The 22173-nt window shown below is 38.9% G+C and overlaps 1 protein-coding gene across 2 annotated transcripts in view; it reads right to left on the bottom strand.

Annotated features, from left to right (window-relative positions):
* The window catches only part of rad54l (RAD54 like), a 35649-nt gene extending 14679 nt beyond the window's left edge, over positions 1–20970 (bottom strand). Inside the window, exons 1-12 of one of the 2 annotated variants that reach the window (XM_052011094.1) lie at positions 20888–20970; positions 18221–18345; positions 17373–17441; positions 16361–16480; positions 14153–14213; positions 9555–9690; positions 8572–8641; positions 7446–7734; positions 6246–6370; positions 2069–2219; positions 1695–1821; positions 658–732 (exon numbers count right to left, since the gene is read on the bottom strand). In XM_052011094.1, coding sequence (XP_051867054.1) covers positions 658–732; positions 1695–1821; positions 2069–2219; positions 6246–6370; positions 7446–7734; positions 8572–8641; positions 9555–9690; positions 14153–14213; positions 16361–16480; positions 17373–17441; positions 18221–18223 — 1226 coding nt within the window. In that variant the 5' untranslated portion in view covers positions 18224–18345; positions 20888–20970. Of the gene's footprint in view, positions 1–657; positions 733–1694; positions 1822–2068; positions 2220–6245; positions 6371–7445; positions 7735–8571; positions 8642–9554; positions 9691–14152; positions 14214–16360; positions 16481–17372; positions 17442–18220; positions 19609–20887 lie in introns of those variants that run through there. The other variant, XM_052011093.1, reaches the window with a different exon arrangement.
* Between the last annotated feature and the right edge of the window lie 1203 nt (positions 20971–22173).

Here is a 22173-nt window from a genome sequence, read left to right as displayed (position 1 = left end):
GTCAGAACATTACAGGAAAATGTGATTGCACAGAGAAAGATGTAGCTCGGGCAAAGGATTGCATAAGATTAAATTTCCTCCTTTGGGATTGAGGGGGAGACCCAATTGAGGTGTATAAAATGAGGGGCCTAGGTAGAGTAAATAGGAAAGACCTATTTCTCTTAGCAGAGGGGTCATGTATGAGGGGGCATAGATGTGAAATAATTGGCAGGAGGATTAAAGGGGAGATGAGGGAAAATATTTTCACCCATAGAGCGGTAGGAATCTTGAACTCGGTAACTGGAAGACTGATACAGGCAGAAGTCCTCATCAAATTTAGACATTTATTTGAAGAGCCACAATCTTATTGGGCTTTGCATCGCGATGGAAGGCAGGATAAAGTCGTTTATCTTTTTCAACCACTATAGACACAATGGGCCAAACGGCCTCCTTCCCTGTTGTAACTTTTCTCTGATTCCATGAATGTGTCATTCCAAAACCAACACATCTTTACTGAGAATGAATGGCAGAATTGAAGGTGGAGAAGTCTAAAACCCATTTGTATCCCTGTGGCTTAGGAAGCATGTTATTCCTCCACCTGCTCTGTTAACTTGCTATCTTGTTGACTCATTAATGGATCTGGATCAGACAGACTAACAAAACATAAAATACAGTTACCTGCAGCAGACAATCTGTTCTATCTTCACTGGCAAGTATTTGGAGAGAATATCTGACGTTCTTCGAATCAAACACCTGAAATGAAGGTTATCAAATAAGGCACCATCTATTATGAAATTGAGAGTGAAAAAGTCAAAAATAAATTTAATTTATAATTAAATACATTCTCCAAATCAGTATTTCATTGTGATCTTTATTTCTGCTACCTCTGGGCAGGTTATGCTTACAATACTCAACATTAGAGGCCATTCATTTTAACCAACAAAAAAGATTCTACCATAAGTTAAAACAGTATGATGAAGTACACGTCATAGTTCAGCATATTTTTCACCCATAAATTGAAACTCAACCGCAACCAATGTTTTTTTCCTTATACTTTTAATGACATTGGAGGAAACCAGCTGGCTCACTGGGTCTATGCTGGCTCCCAGGATCAATCTCATTGGTCCCATTTTCTTATACTTATGCAACGTGTTCTCTCTCATACACATCCATCAACACCCTTTTGATTGCTATTACATACACTCTGGGATAATTTACAGTAGTCTACCAACATGTTTTTGGGATGTGGAAGGAAACCGGAGCACACAGAGGAAATCCAAGCAGTCACTGAGAAAATGTACATACTCCACACAAACAAGAGCCAAGGGCAGGTTCAAACCCAGGTCCCTGGAGCTATGAGGTAGCAGTACTAACTGCTGTGCCACTATATCACCCCATCACTGACAGAGAGCAGCAATATGACAGACAAAATGTCAAAGCTCTCCTTTAAGACACATAACATTCAAATTTTGATACATTCAGTCACCTTTCCATCACCATTGGTCAGATTTTTGGAATTCCCTAATAACATTTTGAAAGCACCATTACCAGGAGTGCTGCCCATCATCATCTCTCAGCATGTAGGGACGGGAAGAAAATGTGATTTGCCCGTGCCATTCACAGCCTAAGAGTCAATGCAAAAAGATAGAGGTGATCTTCCAGCATTACTCCATTAATTCCCAAGGAGTTATTTTCTTAAATACCTGTTGCTTTACCTATTCACAACGCTGATCAATTCTTTCAGTTTCTCCTCACCGCACAGTCTTTCATTTTCATTCGCATCTGCATCACGACCCTTCAAGATGGGCAATTCAAACCGCTTCTTAAATTCTTGTACAGTCCCTTGTGAAGATTTGAACAATTATTAACCTTCATGCAAATTAAGATGCAAAAGCCACATGCTGAATATTTAGTACGAGGTTATCCTTGTAACATTTAACTCTCATCACATTAAGGACAAGGAAAGGAGTGCAATAATTGATTTCCAACTACTAGTTATAGGAAGAAGTCTGCACATGCATTAAGTGCCTGCGATGGTCCAATTTTAATTAAACAGGCCCGTGCAGATAATAAGACAAAAAATGCTTACCGAGTATTCCTGCATTAACAAAATGGACAAGGCTGAAATATTCTAACAGGTCATTCTGGATTGGTGTTCCTGAGATCAACACACGACGCTTGGCATTCAGATTGTTCAGCGCCTGATATGTCTGATTGTCTGAATTCTTTAGCCTATGACCCTATGATGTAAACGAAGAACGGCAGAGTATCTTAGAAAGTCCCTCACTTCATAATTCAACGTGCGTCATAAAATGACATCTCTGATTTTGAAAACTTGCAGAAATATTGAAATTAAAATTTAATTCAAGTTAAAAGTGAAACATTTCTTTCCAACCGGAACACAGTATAATTTAGTAGCAGCTTTGTTGGAAAGTAATTTCAAAGGACCCAGATAAGCCATACAGCAGATATACAATGTTTTCAAAACTATCATATCCCTTGTAGGCCCATAAAAACCATTGTGTAAACTTTTCATGAATACAAGATCACAAGACAAAGGAGCAGAAGTAGACCATTCGGCCCATCGAGTCTTCTCCAAAGAAAAGAAAGGGAAAAAGAAAAAAGAGACGAGAAATGGGGGGAAAGAAGTCTGCTCCATGAGCTAAAGGAAAAAAAAACACTATTCCTTTCTAGCCCCAATTTCTGGCCTTATCCCCATATCCCTTGATACCCTGACTAATCAGATACCTATCTATCTCCTCCTTAAATGCCTCCAATGATCAGGCCTCCACTGCTGTACGTGGCAAAGAATTCCATAAATTCACTACCCTCTGGCTAAAGAAATTTCTCCTCATCTCTGTTTTAAACCTGTACCCTCTGGTCTTGGACTCACCCACCAAGGAAAACAGCTTGGCCACATCTACTCTGTCCAGTCCTTTCAACATTCTAAATGTTTTACGAGGTCCCCTCTCATTCTTCTGTACTCCAGTGAGTACAGTCCAAGAGCCGACAAACGCTCATCATATGTAAGCCCTTTCATTCCGGGAATCATCTTTGTAAATCTCCTCTGAACCCTCTCCAACATCAGTACATCCTTCCTAAGATATGGGGCCCAAAACGGCACACAGTATTCCAAATGCGGTCTCACTAGTGCCCCGTAGAGCCTCATCAACACCTCCCTACTTTTATGCACTATACCTCTCGAAATGAATGCCAACATAGCATTCGCTTTCCTTACTGCCAATCCAACCTGGTGGTTAACCTTCAGGGTATCCTGCACAAGTACCCCCAAGTCCCTTTGTACTTCTGTACTTTGAATTTTCTCCTCTTCTAGATAATAATCTGCCCGTTTATTTCTGTTTCCAAAGTGTACAACTGCACATTTCTCAACATTGAATCTCATCTGCCATTTTCTTGCCCATTCTCCTAAACTATCTAAGTCTCTCTACAACCTTCCTGTTTCTTCAATACTCTCTACACCTCCATCTATCTTCGTGTTGTCTGCAAACTTAGCCACAAAACCATTTACTCCATCATCCAAATCGTTAATGTACAAAGTAAAAAGAAGCGGCCCCAACACCGACCCCTGCGGAACACTACTAGTAACCAGTAGCCAACCAGAACAGGATCCTTTTATTCCCACCCTTTGCTTTTTGCCAACCAGCCAATGCTCCACCCATTCTTTTATCCTACCTGTAATTCCATGAGCTCTCATCTTATTAATCAGCCTCTTGTGCGGCACCTTGTCGAAGGCCTTTTGAAAGTCTAAATACACAACATCTACAGCCTCTCCCTTATCCACCCTACCTGAGATTTCCTCAAAAAACTCCAATGGGTTGATCAGGCAGGACCTTCCCTTCACGAAACAATGCTGGGTTGGACCTATCTTGCCTTGCACCTCTAGGTATTCCATAACCTCATTCTTGAGGATCGATTCTAATAACTTTCCCACCACCGATGTCAGACTAGTAGGTCTGTAATTTCCTTTATGCTGCCTCCCACCTTTCTTATACAGCGGAACTACATTTGCAACCATGCCGGAGTCTATTGATTCCTGGAAAATTATCACCAGTGCTTCCGCAATCTCTAAAGCCACCTCCTTCAGAACCTGGGGATGCACCTCATCCGGTCCAGGAGACTTATCTGTCTTTAGTCCATTTAGCTTCCCTAGCACCTTCTCTCTAGTAATCTTAACTGAACTCAGTTCCATCCCTTGAGACCCCTGACTATCCGGTAATTGCTGATGTCCTCCACAGTGAAGACCGATGCAAAATACTCACTTAGTTCCTCTGCCATCTCTTTATCATCCATTATAATCTCTCCTGCACCATTATCGATTAGCCCTATATCAACCCGTGTCTCTCTTTCACTCTTCATATATTTAAAAAAACTTAGTATCCTTTTGAATGTTATCTGCCAACTTCCTTTCATAATTCATCTTTTCTTTCCTAATGACCTTCTTAGTTTCTTTCTGCAGGTTTTTAAAAGTTTCCCAGTCTTCTGTTTTCCCACTAATTCTTGCTTCCTTGTATGCCCTCCCATTTTAGCCTTAACCTCTCTCGTAATCCACATTTGTGCCTTTTTTCCATTCAAAACCTTTTTTCTTGGAATATATATATCCTGCATTTTCCTTATTTCTTGGAGAAATTCTGTCCATTTCTGCTCTGCCTTCCCTCCAGCTAGCTTACTCTTCCAATCAATTTGGGCCAGCTCCTCTCTCATGCCACTGTAATCTCCTTTGTTCCACTGAAATATCGATACACCAGTTATCAGCTTCTCCTTCTCAAATTTGAAACTGAACTCAATCATATTGTGATTGTTAGTTCCTAATGGTTCCTTTACCTTTAGTTCCCTAATCACCTCCGGCTCCTTACACAGCACCCAATCCAAAACAGCCAATCCCCTGGTGGGCTCATCAACAAGTTGCTCCAAAAAGCCGTCCCGTAGACATTCCACAAACTCACTCTCCTGAGATCTACTGGCCTTGCTGGATTTCCCAATCCACCTTCACATTAAAATCCCCCATGATTATCTTAACATTGTCACTCTGACACATTTTTTCTATTTCTAACTGCAACTTATAGTCCACATCCTGACTGCTATTCGGGGGCCTAGATATAACTGCTACTATTGTCCTTTTACCCTTGCTATTTCTTAGCTCCACCCATAAGGATTCCACCTCTTCTGACAATGTCCTTCCTTTCTATTGATTTTATATCATTACTAACCATCAGGGCCACACCACCCCCTCTGCCTACCCGTCTATCCTTCCTAATACATTGTGGACCCCTGGACATTGAGTTCCCAATCACATCCGTCATAAAGTCATGACTCAGTGATTGCCACAATGTCGTACTTATTAATCTGTAGTTGTGCCACTAGGTCATCCACTTTATTCCTAATGCTACGTGCATTTAAATATAGTACATTTAGTCCAGTATCTGCTACTGATTTTGTTGTACTTCTATTGTTCAGCAAATTATCCTGACTTTTCACCTGCCTGTCCTACTTACCATCCTCACTGCACACTATCTTGGACTTGTTTCTATATACCTCTTCCTCTATCCTAACATCCTGTATCCTAACATCCTGGTTTCCATCCCCCTGCCAGATTAGTTGAAACCCTCCCCAACAGCTAAATTAAATATTCCCGCCAGGATATTGGACCCCTTGGAGTTTAGGTGTAACCCATCCTTAGTGAATAGGTCATGCCTCCACCAAAAAAGGTCCCAATGATCCAGAAATTTGAAGCCCTGCCCCCTGCACCAGTCACTCAGCCATGCATTACGTACTAGGAGGGCAATACGTGCCCTCCTAGTACGTTAAGTATACATGCTGCACATTTTTACACTCTCAAAGATTATTCACAGCCAGTAATACATGAGATCTAAATGAAACATAAGCTTCTATATAAGCACTATATACAAGAACATATGTCATGAGTGACCATCAGTGGTCAGAGAACGTGGAATTATCTTCAGGTAGAGCAATGGGGACTGTAACTCCGAAATCATGAAACAATACAGTGGGGAGGGAGAATAGGCATTAATTAACCTCATTCTGGATGGATGAGTTTATCAGAAATAAACAGCTTTGCTTCATCTATAATTATCTTGTAATCTTGTTTAACGACGAGATTTGGGATGGGAAATATATGCTGAGAGAGTTAATTAAAGTAAAACATGAAAACAGATGCAAGCTAGTCACAGAGAATGGAAATGTTGTTAAAGTGCATGAACATTTCACTAAATTACAAGACAGTCTACCTCATCACAGATGACTAAACCAACAGGACCTCTGCAAAGCACATCAGCATGTAATCGGAACGTCTCATAAGAAATTATTAGGATTGGAGTTGGAATCCGCAACCCATGTTGGCTCATAAACGTGGCTGTATAAGGTGGAGAAAGGTGAAGAGGAAATAAATCTCAGAACCATAAGTTTCTATTTAAAGCAGTAATTTACAATGATGGATTGTTAACTAATGAGCGTTATGAAAGCTGTGGTTTATAACCAAATTTTCTCCAGCATATTATGTCTTTTAAATATTTTATAATTGGTGTCAGTCATAAACTTTAGCACATCCAGATCTATGCTCTTTGTACTCCATCCCACACCAGGTCTGAATACTTGAACCTTGCTCTCAATTCCCCAGCGCCACAAATTTAATATACTTATTGATGTATTTAAACTCATTGCCTTCACTCCTCACCATCTGTGTAAGCTTCTCCTGTCTGAAACTTTCACTCTGAGCACTCTCTTCCTCTGACCATTAAATAACAGCCAAACAATAGGAAGATTTTCCTGCTCTCTTTGGAAAAACTAACAGGATTTTACGTCTACCAAAGAGGACAGATAGGAGCTCAATTTCACATGTAGTATGAAAATGTTAGAACCAATAGTATATTGCTCCACTGAAGTTCAGCTTAGATTATTTGCCTACATCTCAGAGAGGAAATTGATGCCTATGTAAAGTCTGCTCAAAGCAAGTCTCTGAACAGACTGAGCACAGTTATACTTGTAATAAAGGAGTGAGTTCATAGGGGAACTTAACATTTAGTCCCGTTATCTTAATCTTCAAGTTGTGCCAAACCTGCAATTAAGTCAGTAGGCGCCAAATAGAAATCCAATTTTTCCAATCCTCCTTAACTTTAGTCAAAAAATTACTGCAATGTTACAAGATAGAATTTTCTTCATCTGAAATTTTAGCCAGTTTGACCTCAATTTTCCAAAGTACCATTTTCTCACTGCAGTCTTGCACAAAAAAGCCACATTGACATATTTACAGAAACTTAATGCTCCATCTGAAAAAGAGCAAACTCAGTACCAAATTTGAATGTCAGCCAAGGTTATCTGTTCAAATTATAAACTATAGCTATGTTTAAAACTATAAACCTTCTAACTCAGATGAACATGCAACAAGCCAAGCAAATGAAAATCTTACAAACCAGTTTTAATTTACTCACCCAGTTTCTTGTCAATCTCTGCCTTAGTTCCTCCATCAATAGCCAGCGATTGCAACCTTCCAGCCAGCCACTTCTCCACCTCATTATACCAGTTCTTTACTAAACTGGATGGAGTCACAACAATGACTTTTTCAATCTCTGGCTTGGCTTCAGGGCTTTGTCGTAAAAGGGTCCACATTAGAGAAATACACTGCAAAGTCTTGCCCAATCCCATCTCATCTGCCATAATACAACCATAGCCATCCATAATACGTCGGCCTGTCACACAGTCCCACATGAACTTCACACCCTGAAGGACAAATAAAAATTATCTTCAAGATAGATGAAAACAGAAAATTATGTAGATCATGTGGAAGGACACAATAGTTTATATTCATGATTTTAAACATATCTTAATTGTGTCTAATTGGAAACACTAAGAGAAGCCATATCCTTTCAGTTTATGGAATGAAAATATATAATGTCATTCCCATTATGCTTGGTCTATCCACTGGTACCAGGTCACAAATTGCATCAACATGAATTTAGGAGAAGTTTATCTATAGACTTTCTTTTAAATTATGCAGTAAGAGTGAAGCATTCAGATTTAAATTGTTGAGTTTTTTTTAAACTGGAATGACTCCCTTCATCTTTTCTCCATCAATTGTCTCACCAATCTTCTGAAGCCAAATGAATAAAAGGGCATATGTTCTCCGATTGTTTCTGGTAACATGTTCCATGTCACAACCAGATTCTCAGAAAACCAAGATCAACCTGCATCAGGTCTTTCAATTATTCTTTTCTCTGTGGGGAAGCAAGAATTACCATTCTGCATCTGCCTATGGTGGCATATTCAAGAACTCAATTTGGGAAAGCTCCAGATTATACCAGATTTAAACCAGTTGCCTATCTGAAATGTGACATCACAACATCTATCTTTCTCTGCTTCCACCCCACCACTACCGCTGCACCGAGATTGGAAAGGGGTGAGCAGGGAGCCTCTTAAGTCAATTCAACCATTCAATTCAGTCTGTTTTGTCTGATTTGAGTTTGCCCTTATTGCTTTAAGCAATGCAATAGTTATATTGGAATGTCACAGTAGAAAATGACATTAACAGCATTAAATAAAATACATTCCTAAACCCACCTCTCTTTGATGTGGTCTTAGGACAGAAGACAAGATAGGATCCACCACCACGTGTACTGGAAGTTTATCTCTAAAGGAAAGGGAACATTCAAGAATCAGAAATGCACAAATGAAGCCAAGTTATCTTGACATGAATACGTTGTTCACTTCCTGACTTTACTACAAATTTACCCATTATCATCCTATTACTGATTTTTAAAAAAATATTTTTCCTAATTACCTCATTTCCAAAAGGTCTGCAAAGCAACCTTAATCCTTTTACTAGCCCAGTGTCATAAATATTTTCACTGTATGAATCACTTTTGAAATGCTTCTCCAGTTGTATGATCAGATTTCATCTTTTATTTAGATTCCTCTTTTCACATTCTTATTTAAAAATCAATGTAATTGCTTCAAATCAGACAATTTACATAATTCCATTGGGATGAACTGTAATTTCCCTGTTCTCATTTTTTGCACTGTAAAAGTCATTTTTTGTAGACATCCATTTGTTCAGTAATTACACAAGTTTCAGATAGAGGGAATTATAAATACCTCTTGCAGAGCAGACAAGAGATGAAACTTGCAATATTTGTACTGAGTTAAGCTTAGGATAATGAACTAACTGAAACTTTGAAAAAATTCTCTAGGTCAAATGATTAAAGTGAAAAGATTAAAATGAACCCTATCTTTGACACAGATTCTATCAATTTTATCAGCACTGCTGAAACAATGTTTTGTTGTGAGCGAGATTTTGCATCAGGAACAAATTGTATGTGCTCCCCAATCTTATATTTTCACTGCTAAACTCACAAATTAACTGACAGTAAAGTCAGATCAGATATTTTGAATAAATAAGCAAACATTACTTAAATACTCGTATGGCAAAATAATGAACATTAAATTATAATTTATTTTATATAATTTGGTAAAAATATTTAAATGCAAGTTAAAAATCTTAACAATATTGTTACACTTCAGGATAACCTAATATTTTTACTCACTTGTCTGCCTTTAGTTGGTCATGCGCACTAAGAGGTGGAGGTTCAAAGAGAACTAAAGCACCTTCTTCATATGGATCATGAAGTGATCGTCTGGCTCCTGCACGTTTAATCCCAAGTGCCTTTAATCCGAGAGAACCTTAAATGCAGCACACGTGCACAAATTAGTTATAAAGAGTTCACATATCATTGCTAAAGAACAGACCATTGGATATTTGCTCTTCTGTCCTTTGACAATGACAAATGATACCCAGAGCAGATTTACCCCAAGTGTGATAAGAAGGACTGGTGTGAATTGGACACAACAGAAAATTAAATCTTGGATTAAGATATAAATTGTGAACTATTCTGAAGGTATTCAAATGTAGGGATTACCAGAAAAATACCGACATCCACTTCTTGAGACTTAATGAAAAACTCTACCTCCAATAGTTTTTATATTAAGGGGTCACACATTGAGTTCTAATAAGAGCTTTAAAAACTTGAATTATTAACTCTGCTTCTCTCTCTACTGACACTGTTCAGCCTACTCAGTAATTCCCTGCAAATTCTGTTTTTTCAGCGCCTACAGTATTTCCTTTTCGAAACAATTAGTTCTAACAGTGTGTATGATATACAAAGGCACTGCAGTTACCATCCTCAGCTAGTCCAATAGCATCTCTCAAACATGCATTCTCTACCAGCAGGAAAGACAAAGGCAGCAAGCTCGCAGAAACAACATCAACTGTATGTTCCCTCCAAGCTGTACACCATCCTAACTTGGAAATACATCATCATTTCTTAATTCTTGGAGAGCCTAAATCCTGGAACTCTGTACTCACCAGCATTATTGTAGTACATTCACCAGAAAGACACCAATGGCTAAGGATGGACAATAAATACTGGCCTTGCAAAAATTACTGGCCTTGCAAAAATTTCTATCAAGGCCCCAGCTATCTACTCCCTCATTTCACATAGCAACCTGGGATAAATCTCATCCAGCCCTGGGGATTTATCAACCCTTATGCATCCCATGACCTTTAACACCTCATCCTTCTTAATACTGACCTGGTCTAGATTATCTACATACCTCTCCCTGAACTTACTATCTTCCAAATCCTTGTCCTTGGTGAACACAGATGAGAAGTATTCATTTGGGACCTTGCCCACATTACCCAGCTCCTCACAGAGATTACCCCTTTGACTGCCATCAATACTATAATTCCAAGCAAACTTGTCACCAAACTCCAAGACCTAGGACTCAACACCTCCCTCTGTAACTGGATCCTTGACTTTCTAACCAACAGACCGCAATCAGTGAGGATAGGCAGCAATACCTCCAGCACGATTATTCTCAACATTGGTGCCCCACAAGGCTGCTTCCTCAGCCCCCTACTCTACTCCCTATACACTCACAACTGCATGGCCAGATTCTGCTCTAACTCCATCTACAAGTTTGCAGATGATACCACCACAGTGGGAAGGAGATAGAGAGCTTAGTGACAACCTTTCTCTCAATGTCAGCAAAACAATAAAAGCCGGTTATTGACTTCAGGAAGGGGAGCGGTGCACATGCACCCATCTACATCAATGGTGCTGAGGTTGAGAGGGTTGATGCCTCACTCAACCTAGGAGTGAACATCACCAATAGCCTGCCCTGGTCCAACTACAAAGACACCATGGCCAAGAAAGCTCACCAGCACCTCTACTTCCTCAGGAGGGTAAAGAAACTTGGCATGTCCCCTTTGACACTCGCTAACTTTTATCAACTCACCATAGAAAGCATCCTATCTGGATGTATCACGACTTGGTATGGCAACTGTTCTGCCCGGGACTGCGAGAAACTGCAGAGAATTGTGGACACAGCTCAGCACATCACAGAAACCAGCCTCCCCTCAATGGACTCTGTCTATACTGCTCGCTGCCTCAGTAAAGCAGCCAGCATAATCAAAGACCCCACCCACCCGGGACATTCTCTCTTCTCCCCTCTCCCATCGGGCAGAAGATACAAAAGCCTGAAAGCACATACTACCAGGCTCAAGGACAGCTTCTATCCCACTGTGATAAGACTATTGAACAGTTCCGTAGTACAATAAAATAGAAATTTGACCTCACAATCTACCTAGTCATGACCTTGCACCTTATTGCCTATCTGCACTGCACTCTCTCTGTAGCTGTGACACTTAGTCTGCACGGTAGTGTAGCAGTTACCATAACACTATTACAGTGCTAGCGACCCAGGTTCAATTCCAGCCACTGTCTGTAAGGAGTTTGTACATTCTCCCCATGCCTGTGTGGGTTTCCTCCCACATTCCAAAGCCATATGGGTTAGGAAGTTGTGGGCATGCTATGTTGGCACCAGAAGCGTGGTGACACTTGTGGGCTGCCCCCAGAACACTCTGTGCAAAAGATGCATTTCATTTTGTGTTTCGGTGTACGTGAGACTAATAAAGATAACTTATTTTAAATTCTGTATTGTTTAACCTTGTACTACCTCAATGCACTGTGTAATGAATTGATCTGTATGAACAGTATGCAAGACAAGCCTTTCACTGTAACTCGGTACAAGTGACAATAATAAACCAATTCCAATTCCCTAAGGAGACCCACTCTTTCCTTGGCTACCCTCTTGCTCATGATATACTTATAGAACATCTTGGGATTCTCCTTAATTTTACTTGCCAGTGATATTTTCTTGCCCCTTTCTGCCGCCCTAATTTCTTTCTTAAGTTCTCTCCTACACGCTATATTCATCAAGAGACTCCCTTGAGTCCAATTGCCTATAGTTGCCACATTTCCTTCTTTTCCTGATCAAAACTTCAATATCCTTTGTCATTCAAGGTTCCCTAATGTTGCCATCTTTGCCTTTCACTCTTACCGGAACATGTTGGCCCTGAACTCTTAAAAGACACACTTGTCAACTGTCATTTTACCTGCAAGCATCTGCTCTCAATCTACTTTCACCAGGTCCTCTCCTTTATTGTTGAAATCAGCCTTGCCCCAATTCTAGACCTTGAGGACCAACCTTATACCTTTCCACAACTATCTTGGAACTTACAGAATTATGGTCATTGCTCTCAAATTGTTCCCCCACTGTCATTTCCACCACCTGCCCAGTTTCATTTCCTAAGATATGGCTGAGTACTCTCTCAGAAGATGTTGGACTCCATGTCCAGATTATTTAGATCCATTATGAACAAAAGCTGATCTGAATGGAACATCATATCCACTCATTCTGTACATGTAGTCATGATCTCTTAGCAAAGGTTTATTAAAAAAAACAACTCATTTAAATATCTTTTGTACTATTTCTTCAAAAAATCTATTAGGCTGATTGAGAGTGACTTGCTTTTCAGAAATTTATGTCAACTGGTCTTAATGAACTTGCATTTCTCCCAGTGCTCATTAATTTCATCCTGTGTTATAGACTCCACTGTCAACAACTGAAAAATTCAGATATCACAATGCCTTTTCTCAGGTCCACTACCAAATTTTGTTTCTCAGAGAATTTCAGTAACTTATGATTATATTCACTTTTATTGCTTCTCCTAGGATGCCTCAATATATATTGAACAGCCTCAATATATATTGAACAGCTCAGGTCCAAGGTTCTGAGTCATACAACTCCTCTGACTCAATCTCTATCACAATAAAGGCAAAGAAAACAACAAATTCACTGCAAGTTTGTATGACTGAACCGGACAACTTACTGTAGTTACTGCCTGACTTCAGCTTTTGGCTCCCATCAAACCTGCAAGAGTTCAAGCCATACAGAACACCATTTCCTTCTAATTGACTCCCACCCTTCAACTTAGTTACCTCATGCACCAAACCCTGCACCCCCAGCTCACAGATTCTGTTCAGTTCCTTACTTAGGAACTCAGTCTTTCACTGACCATAAGAACCTTCCTCAGAGTCAATCACACTCATATCTTTAATTCCCAATTCCTGCAATTGGCATATCTTACTACAATTCCATTTCAGAAGTTCCTCTCCCTTCTTTCAGACTTGTTTACATACATCCACGTGAACTTTAGTGTTCACTCCTTTCCCTCAACATATCTGTCACCATAACATATGCATTTAAATTACACAAATGCACTCTAAATTACACAAAAAGTATTACTCTGCTTAATATATTAGAAGTAATAAAAGGAATTATGACAGATTATAAAGTACAAATCAAAACAACATTGTGTACATTGAGGTAGAGATCAAATTGTCTAAAGGGTCAACTTGTTTTATATTTTGATACAAATTACTTTATATATAAATGTCACAAGATCAACATTGCAGTATTAGATACAAGGCAATTATTGCAAAATTACAATTTAATAGGAGTTTAGTGAATTATTTAATGTTTACTTCTCTTTATATGTTTGAATTACCGTATTAATTCTCAAAGCTTCAGAATAATTCCACAGAATTCACTTCAGCATATCCATCATTTCATAATTATAAACAACCCAGTTAAGGTATTCAAAAATAATTACAAAAAATTCTTACGATCAAAGCAGCTGTTATATTTCAACTCTAATCTAGCCAATCATATAGCCGTGCTACCAGAAGCCATTGTTAATATTCTACAAACAGCAGTATTTGCCAGACAGACTTATAAATACCTGTGTAATTTGGAATAGGCACTCGGAAAGGTTTGGCCAGAATACTTCGAATGAAAGCCTCCTGTGAGGAACAGAAAATGTTATCCAGCAATGCAGTGATCTTACTAACACAAGCAAGACAAATTATTTGAAACAAGTTTCACACAATATCCAAGAATAGTTAGATGGACTGCAGTTGCCCTTTACAGATCTGTAAATTTCTACTGATCGAAATTAATAATATTGAAATGAAGTCTGATTTTTGAGATTTTCCCCTAATGTAACCAAAAGAATTTTGTTCTTAGACAACTTGAAGGCCTTCTTTCATTACGTAACATTGATACAATCAACAAATCCATTAGCTATCTAAGACACAGCACTTTGGTCCTTCATAATATAATACTATGAAGCATAGAATTCAGGTTTCTTTCTCCAAGTACAACATTTCTAAAACACAACATTAACATAAACGATATATCAAGAAGACATCCTGTGAACAAGTTTTAAGAATTAAGTTTTTTTTTAATGTAATGATTTGAAAGCTGAGTGGAGCCATGTAACAAGCTGCCAGAAGAATGATTTCTAAAAACACAAGCTTACACTTGATCATGGATCTAAAATATATTGCAATCAAAGAGAGACACAAGAGAATGCAGATGCTGGAATTTGGAGCAAAAAAATACATTGCAGGAGGAACTTTGCAGGTCAGGCAGCATCCATGGAGGCAGAAGGACAGTCAACACTTTGGGTCGAGACCCTGCATCAGGACAGATCTCCCACTGCTATGAAACCCAGTGCTATCCTGACTTGCTCCTTACACATCCCAGGTAATTCATGCTTGCCCCTCCTTAGTATAGGACTTGCAATTATCCCAGCATGTCAAGTAGACATCTCAACCTGATTCTTCACAATGTGTCTACACAGCAGTCCAGATGCTGAAGCCCTAGCTGGACAATCTTATTTCCCTTTCACCCTTGCCTTCTCCTCTTTTCATTTTAAAGCCTGGAAATAGGCTCAGTGAAGAATCCCTGATCAAACACCAGGGTTTGGTAGAACTTGAGAAATATTTCCATATCCCCTTACAATGTTGGAGGAGGCCACATCAGCCCATCCAGTCTATGTCAGCTCACAAAGCAAACCCATTGCCGTACTAATTTTTCCCTCTAGCCTATTCTTCTCGCATTTCTATCAACTTTCCCCAGATTCTACCCCTCACCAACACACTACAGGCAATTTAGAGTGGCCAGTTAATGGGAGGAAACCACACAGTCACAGGGAGAACATGCAAACTCTACACAGCCAGCACCAGAAGTCAGGACTGAATCTGGGTCATTGGAGCTGCGAGGCAGCAATTCTACTACCTGCAATACTGAGCCAGCCCCGAGATGCAGTAGCCCATAAGACCCCCAAGCCTACTGGTTAGGACTAAGAATAATCCAATCATTGACCTTGAACTCCACTTGCCTGCATGACCCTCATGATGCAGGAAATAAACAACAAATTCATCTCAACCATAAAAGTTCTTAAATGACTCTACATCCACAACAAACTAGGATAAAGAATCCCCATGATTCACAAGCCTTCAAGACAAGAAGTGGACAACCTTTTATCCTGGAACCATGGCCACTAGTCTTAGATTTCCTCCAACAGGGGAAACATCTTCAGAGCCTCTATGCTGTCAAGCCCCTTCAGAATCTTAAATGTTTCAATAAGATCACCTCTCATTAGTTTCAGAAATGAAATATATGTAAAGTAATGGGAATATTAAACAATGCTTTGTATAGGATCATCATGGGATACACCAATGCAATCCTCAGTACACTCCAAAGACAAGAAGCCAGAACAATTCTGGGCTGGATTAGTGTACAAATCAAGGATTTTTCTAGTCTATCTGCTCCAAAATACATAGTTTGTGGACACAAGCAAGATTCTGGAGCCCTGCTTTCCTTTTCTTGAAGTGGTTGAATATTATTATTTGGATAGAAAATAGCAGGTTCAATACACTATAAATAACCTAGTTAGGTCAGAATATCAGTAAATGGAAAAATGCAATTCTATGTTTGCATATGGTTATATTTTAGTGACTTCCACTACAACTGCAATTTTACTACCAATGCATTCAACAGAATTCAATTAACTTCCACTCTACTCCAAAATTACACTCATAGGACCCTTATGCCCCCAAGTCCCTTCCCCATGCTCAATTATTTTTAAAGACTGGTCACTCACATGCTGACTGCTGTCAAGACACACTGGCCTATTGGTTAGTTGTGCTAGTGGTTTCCGGAATGGAGAAACAAAACTTTCAATGTTATTGCGCTCAGATCCCAACTTTCGTCTTTTTGTGTTCTGTAAGAAAAAGGTAAAATCCATATTTTAAAATAGATAAATTCCTTATCTTTTTGATTTTATGCAAACTACTTATTTTAGTTTCTCCCCACCCCCAAAATTAATTCTTAACCCCTCCTATAACCAAACTATCAGGGATTCCAAAAGGCAACAGCACAAAATTGTACAGAAATAATATTATGTGAATTTTAGTTCAGAGTCACACAAAAATCAGATGGCAAAATGAGGCAAGAATTAGTCCACATCCTATACTCTGTATGGTCTACCATATTTAATCTTACACCTCTTCAAATTATTTTATATATTTTTAGCATTTATGATTATTTTTAGACTCAGGAAGAAATTCCAGTGTTTTGTTTTCAGAGGTCTTGCCTATAATACTCCTAAGAACAAAAGAAATTCGAAGATAAGAAAAATGCATTGGACTATTAAAGCCAATTCTGTTAATCCACAGGACATTATTAAATGTAGAGTCTATTGCATTGCAACTCGAACACAACTAGTTACAGGATGTAGTCTGGACAGGCCAGATTTTACTTTTGTATAAGTGGAAGTATGAAAATGTTTATTTGACTTCAGTCAGCTTAACTTTTGAATTTTACAAGGGTTCATAGGAAAAACATTAATTTCAAATGAGAAGCCGTTCATGGACAGATAGTTACATTCTTACATTTGCTGCCTTACAACCTTTTATTTAAACTGATGAACTATAAAGGTCACATTGAACTGCTTCATCACAATGTTATTGACTTCAGGTGCAGCAACAATCAAGTAAAACAAAATCGCTTAAAAAAAAAAGGACGACTGAAGAATTGACACACAACATTGACACACAAACAAACAAAAGACATTAATAGATCAGGAATTTGAAATTTGCACTGGATTACAGTACCACATCCTCTTCATCAGAGGAATCTCCTGGCTTTCGCTTAGCAAGCTGACTCGGTGCAAGACTTCGTCTCTATGAAAAGAAAGTGACAAATTTATAGAAGCAGAGAGAAATATGGATTTAAATTTAAGTAGCTTGTCCTGAGGTTGCAAAACATCAAATCCTTTAAAGGCAGCAATTTACTTTTGAAGTCTAACCTGTATTGCTGCAAGTATTTCAATCCTCCAAGTTACTGGTCTCTTCCAATTCTCATCTCATGAGCATTATAATTTTAAATGTTCTGTCAACAACAGCCATGCCTTCAGCCACCCAGGTCCAATTAAACTTCTCTGCCTCAGCATCTCACTTTCCTCAAAACCTACAACTTTTCCCAAGCTCGAAGAGTAAAAACTACAGGTGCTAGAAATCTGAAGTAAAAAACAGAAAGTGCTGAAAATTCTCAACAGATCAGGTAGCATTTGCAGAGGGAGAAACAGGTAAAACATTAACTCTGTTTCTCTCTCCACAGACACTGATCAAGTATTTCCAGCAGTTCTTTTCCTTTTACCAAACTGTTGGTAACATGACCTAATATCTCCTTATGAGGCTTTGTCAAATTTTGTTTGATAATGTTATTGCAAAGTATCTTGGGATGTCTTACTTTGTTAGTACTGCTACAAAAATGCAACATGCTATACTCCTGTTTTGCAGTGACATGCAAAGCCACAACTATCTAACTCAAGAAGTGAGTGAACTACCAAATAGGCTGCTAAAACTTCTCGGCTGTTGTTGGAATACCCTAATTAAACTGTTAGATGGAATGCATATTCTAAATACATATTCTCCTAACTGAATATCACTTCTTTACTCACCATTTTCTGTAAATATGATTCCAATGGAATTCAATCAATTTTAAACTTTCTTTTCTTCCAACATCAAAAATCCAGCATATTCTTGAACAGTTGACTGATCAGTGGTTGCCTTTCTCTTCCAAATTCTGGTCCGTAATTGATGAATGATGGGAGCACTTTACTTTCCATTCTCTATTCCATTATAGAGCATCCTTACCACTGCTTTAAGAACTTTAATTTACTACGTCTTAACCAGCAATTATTTTTCAATTTCCACTTGTGCAGCTCCTCCCTTTGGACTGATCCCTCTCTTATATTGTCAAGATTTTCTGATAAACTTGGTTGACTTCATAAGTCCCAGCCAAACAATTAGTTATGTCTTTAGAAATGTTTACACAATTTAATTCTTCAAAGTTATCTATAGCTAATTTATTTTCTCTCTCATTATTGTTTTTTTTATCTTTATCATACAAAATCTGCTACATATTTTCCTTCTAGTATAACTTTGCTGTTATTTTATAATGGTTACTCCTAACTTTTCAGTAAATCACTCCCCTACAGTACATCTATTATGCAATATAAGTATGAATAACTCAAAATCCACTAGTTACTCAGTTCTCTGGCCTATTCCTACTTCTGTCCAATTTCTTAAATGATATGTCAAATAAAGATATATTCTATTCACCAGCCTGTCCCACTCAAACTTTCAAAAGTTTTAGCCTGTCCAATCAGAATATGTGCACTTCCCCCATCTGATTTGTTTTTGCCCTGTCCTTAAGTGAACGTGTCTCCCTCTACAAATCCAGGTAATAGATCAGCCTCCCTACAAACCCTCCCTCTTCTTGCCCTCTAATGCAGTGAGTATTCCTCGTCTATTTTTGTCCTTTCCCCTATCGCCAGGCCCGTTTCTTCACTTCCCTCTTTATCACTTTCTCTAGAAGCACACTCTGCGTTATATTGCAGTGGCTGATGATCTCTCTCTCTCTCAGTACCTTTCTCCTTCTGTCTATTTCTATCACCCTCTATCTCTATTTCTAGCATTAACATTTACTAATGATTTCAGTCCACATTAGTTATTCCCTTTCCTTCTCTATTAATTGCTCAGTCTAATTCTCTCATTCTTTAATATGTTTCTCCGCCTCTCAATGACTGCTGTGTCTATTTATTTCTTGCTCTACCTGTCTCATTCCTCTCCCTCTTTCACTCCACCAACTCCCTCTCTCTCTCTCACCCTTTCTCTCTCAGTATCACCCTACCGCACTCTCTCTATCTGGATATCACTATCTCTCCCGCTCTCTCTATCTGGATATCACTATCTCTCCAGCTCTCTCTCTCTCTCACTCACCCTTTCCGTCTCTATCTATCCACTTACGTGGACATCACCATCGCCCTCCTTCCCCGCTTAAACTTGCCGCCCGGACCCGGGAACTCCGCAGCGCGCCTGCGCAATGCCCGTCTACGGGTGCTGCTGAGGTTCAGTACGCTGAGCCAGACCGCGTTTCGGACCAGGGCCCTGTCTGCGCCGAGTCCTTGTGGCGGGTTTGTCGCCAAGTGACGTCGTGTTTCGGTTATTCGATGTGCAGCTGCGGTCTGTCCGTTAAAATCGAAGGATGTTATTCATTCTAAACTATCCTTTTCAGAGAATGTGTGCGGCTTAGTTTTTATTGAAGCTAAAACCAACCTCTTTAAAGGTTGTTGGACCAGATAAGAGACAGATATAGCTGAGGGAGTTGAAGCAAGGCAGAAGGCGGTGATGAACTTGAGGAAAAGGATGTAATTAGTGGAAAAAGTGGATTATCAAGATGGTCAGAAGATCTCTGTGGCGAAGAGTTTACAATTACCAGGAGTGGAAGAATTTCTGAATTATCAGAACAATCAGAGGTACAGGTTAACTGACTGGGCTGTGTGCTGATGTTACCCTGACCCTTCTGCACAAGGTGACATACCTCCTACAAAACCTGCTGCATTGCTAAATATTTCCACGAAAAACAGAAACAGCCCATTCTGCCCTTTTTGCCTACTTTACCATTCAATAAGATCAAAGATGATCTTCGACCTCACCTCCACTTAACGTGCACTAATTCCTTATCCCCAGATTCTCTAAATAACTACAAATCTATCAATCTCATTTCCTGAATACATAGCAACTGAGCCTCCACTTCAACCCTAGATAGTGAATTTACAAGATTTGCACTTGAGGTAAAGAATTTTTTTCCCCTCATCTCTTTTCTGAATGGCCAATCCTGTATTCTGACACCTGTTTCTGGACACATTCTTCCATGGAAACAAACCCTGCATTTACCCTGCCAAGCCCCAAAAGAACTTTGGACATTTTCATAAGATCACCTCTCATTCTTCTAAAACCCAGAAAACAGTCTGCTTAATCTCTCCTAATGTATCAAAATAGCCATCCCAGGAATCAATATGGTAAAACTCTATTGCATTTCCTATATCACAAGTATATTCTTTCTTAGGTAGGGAGACCAGACCTATAAACATTATTCCAGATGTTTTCTCACCAGGAGTCTATAATCAGAGGAAGACTTCTTTACTCTTGTACTTTAGAAGGTAGTATGCTATCTCCCATTCTAATTACCCACTTAACTGGCAACATTAACTGTGATTTGTGCCCAAAATCCTCTGAACACCAGCATTTTTGATCTTACGAATTAAAAAAAAATACTCCACCTTTCTATTTTTTTCCAACAACATAGACGACATCACATATTTTTAAACAAAACCCTTGCTGCTACTGCATCCTCCACACAACCACCTAGCTTTGTATTATCTAGAATATAACCTGTCCTCTCATCTAAGTCATTGATTTAGATTATGAACAGCTGGGGCCAAACAACTAATTCCAGCATTTAAAGGGAAGGAATGTTTTTAAATCAAATATCACCAACAGAGTGTTTTAATGCTGATTTTGTTAACAGTATCATTGTGCCAATATCTTTACTAAGATGCTACCTGTAGACTTCCTACTTCATTCAATATCTTAATAAATTATCTCTGTCAGAACCAAATTGTCTCATATAAGGATAATAGTGTATGACGGAACAGACTCCTGTATGAGAGTAATTCTGATGTCCATGTTGGAGGAACAGATTGCACACACTGCACTTGCCATTCAAACATTAGATGTGCTCTAATTGCATCAGGTCTAGTCTCAAAGACTTGAGAATGATAAAGGAATATATAGTGTTCCAAGGCAGGATGTAGCAGGGAGGGGAAGGGGGAACAGGTGGTGATGAGGAGTGTGGCGGGACATGATCCTCACCAGGCACTCAAGCAAGCATCCAGATGCAGTTTGCTAACCACTATGGAATGGTCCTCAGATGCACTCATGCAGTCACAATTTGCACCTTAATTTTATATTGAGTGAGCTCACAAATTCCAGCACTTAAACAGAAGTATTTTGCATCTTATACTTAGACAGATGCCAATTTTTTTTCCTGACCAGAAGATGGCAGACTGTATCTGTCAGTATCTGCCATCACATTACAGATTAAATAATGTCCCAAAACTAAAAAAAAGATATTTTAAGGAATTGGTTACATTCAGACACATTATATTAATTAAAAATTTGTCACATCCATTAAACAGTCAGCCTTCCAGGTTGCAAGAACTGTAAAGTTTACTTTAGATTTGAAAATACTTGATTTGTAAATCATTCTGATTAAAAAAAATGCAAACTTAAGAAACAACATGCATTTATATAGTACATTTTCATGTCTCAAGTAATATCAATTTTATATTAATTTATAGAATGCACGTGTTGTTGGCAAGGCCTGCATTTATTGCACATTTCTAATTGACTTAGCAGGTATTGGATCCACTTAAGAAAACAGTTCATTTCATGTGGCAAGGGTAGTCCCAGACAGTACTGTTAAATATGGAATTCTATTATCTAAACCCACAATGACAAAGGAATGTTGCTGTATTTCCAAAGCTGTGTTACCTGGGTGAGGAAC

The sequence above is a fragment of the Pristis pectinata genome, chromosome 3 (genome assembly GCF_009764475.1).
Source record: "Pristis pectinata isolate sPriPec2 chromosome 3, sPriPec2.1.pri, whole genome shotgun sequence".
Lineage (NCBI taxonomy): Eukaryota > Metazoa > Chordata > Chondrichthyes > Rhinopristiformes > Pristidae > Pristis > Pristis pectinata.
This window is presented reverse-complemented; position numbering and strand designations above follow the sequence as displayed.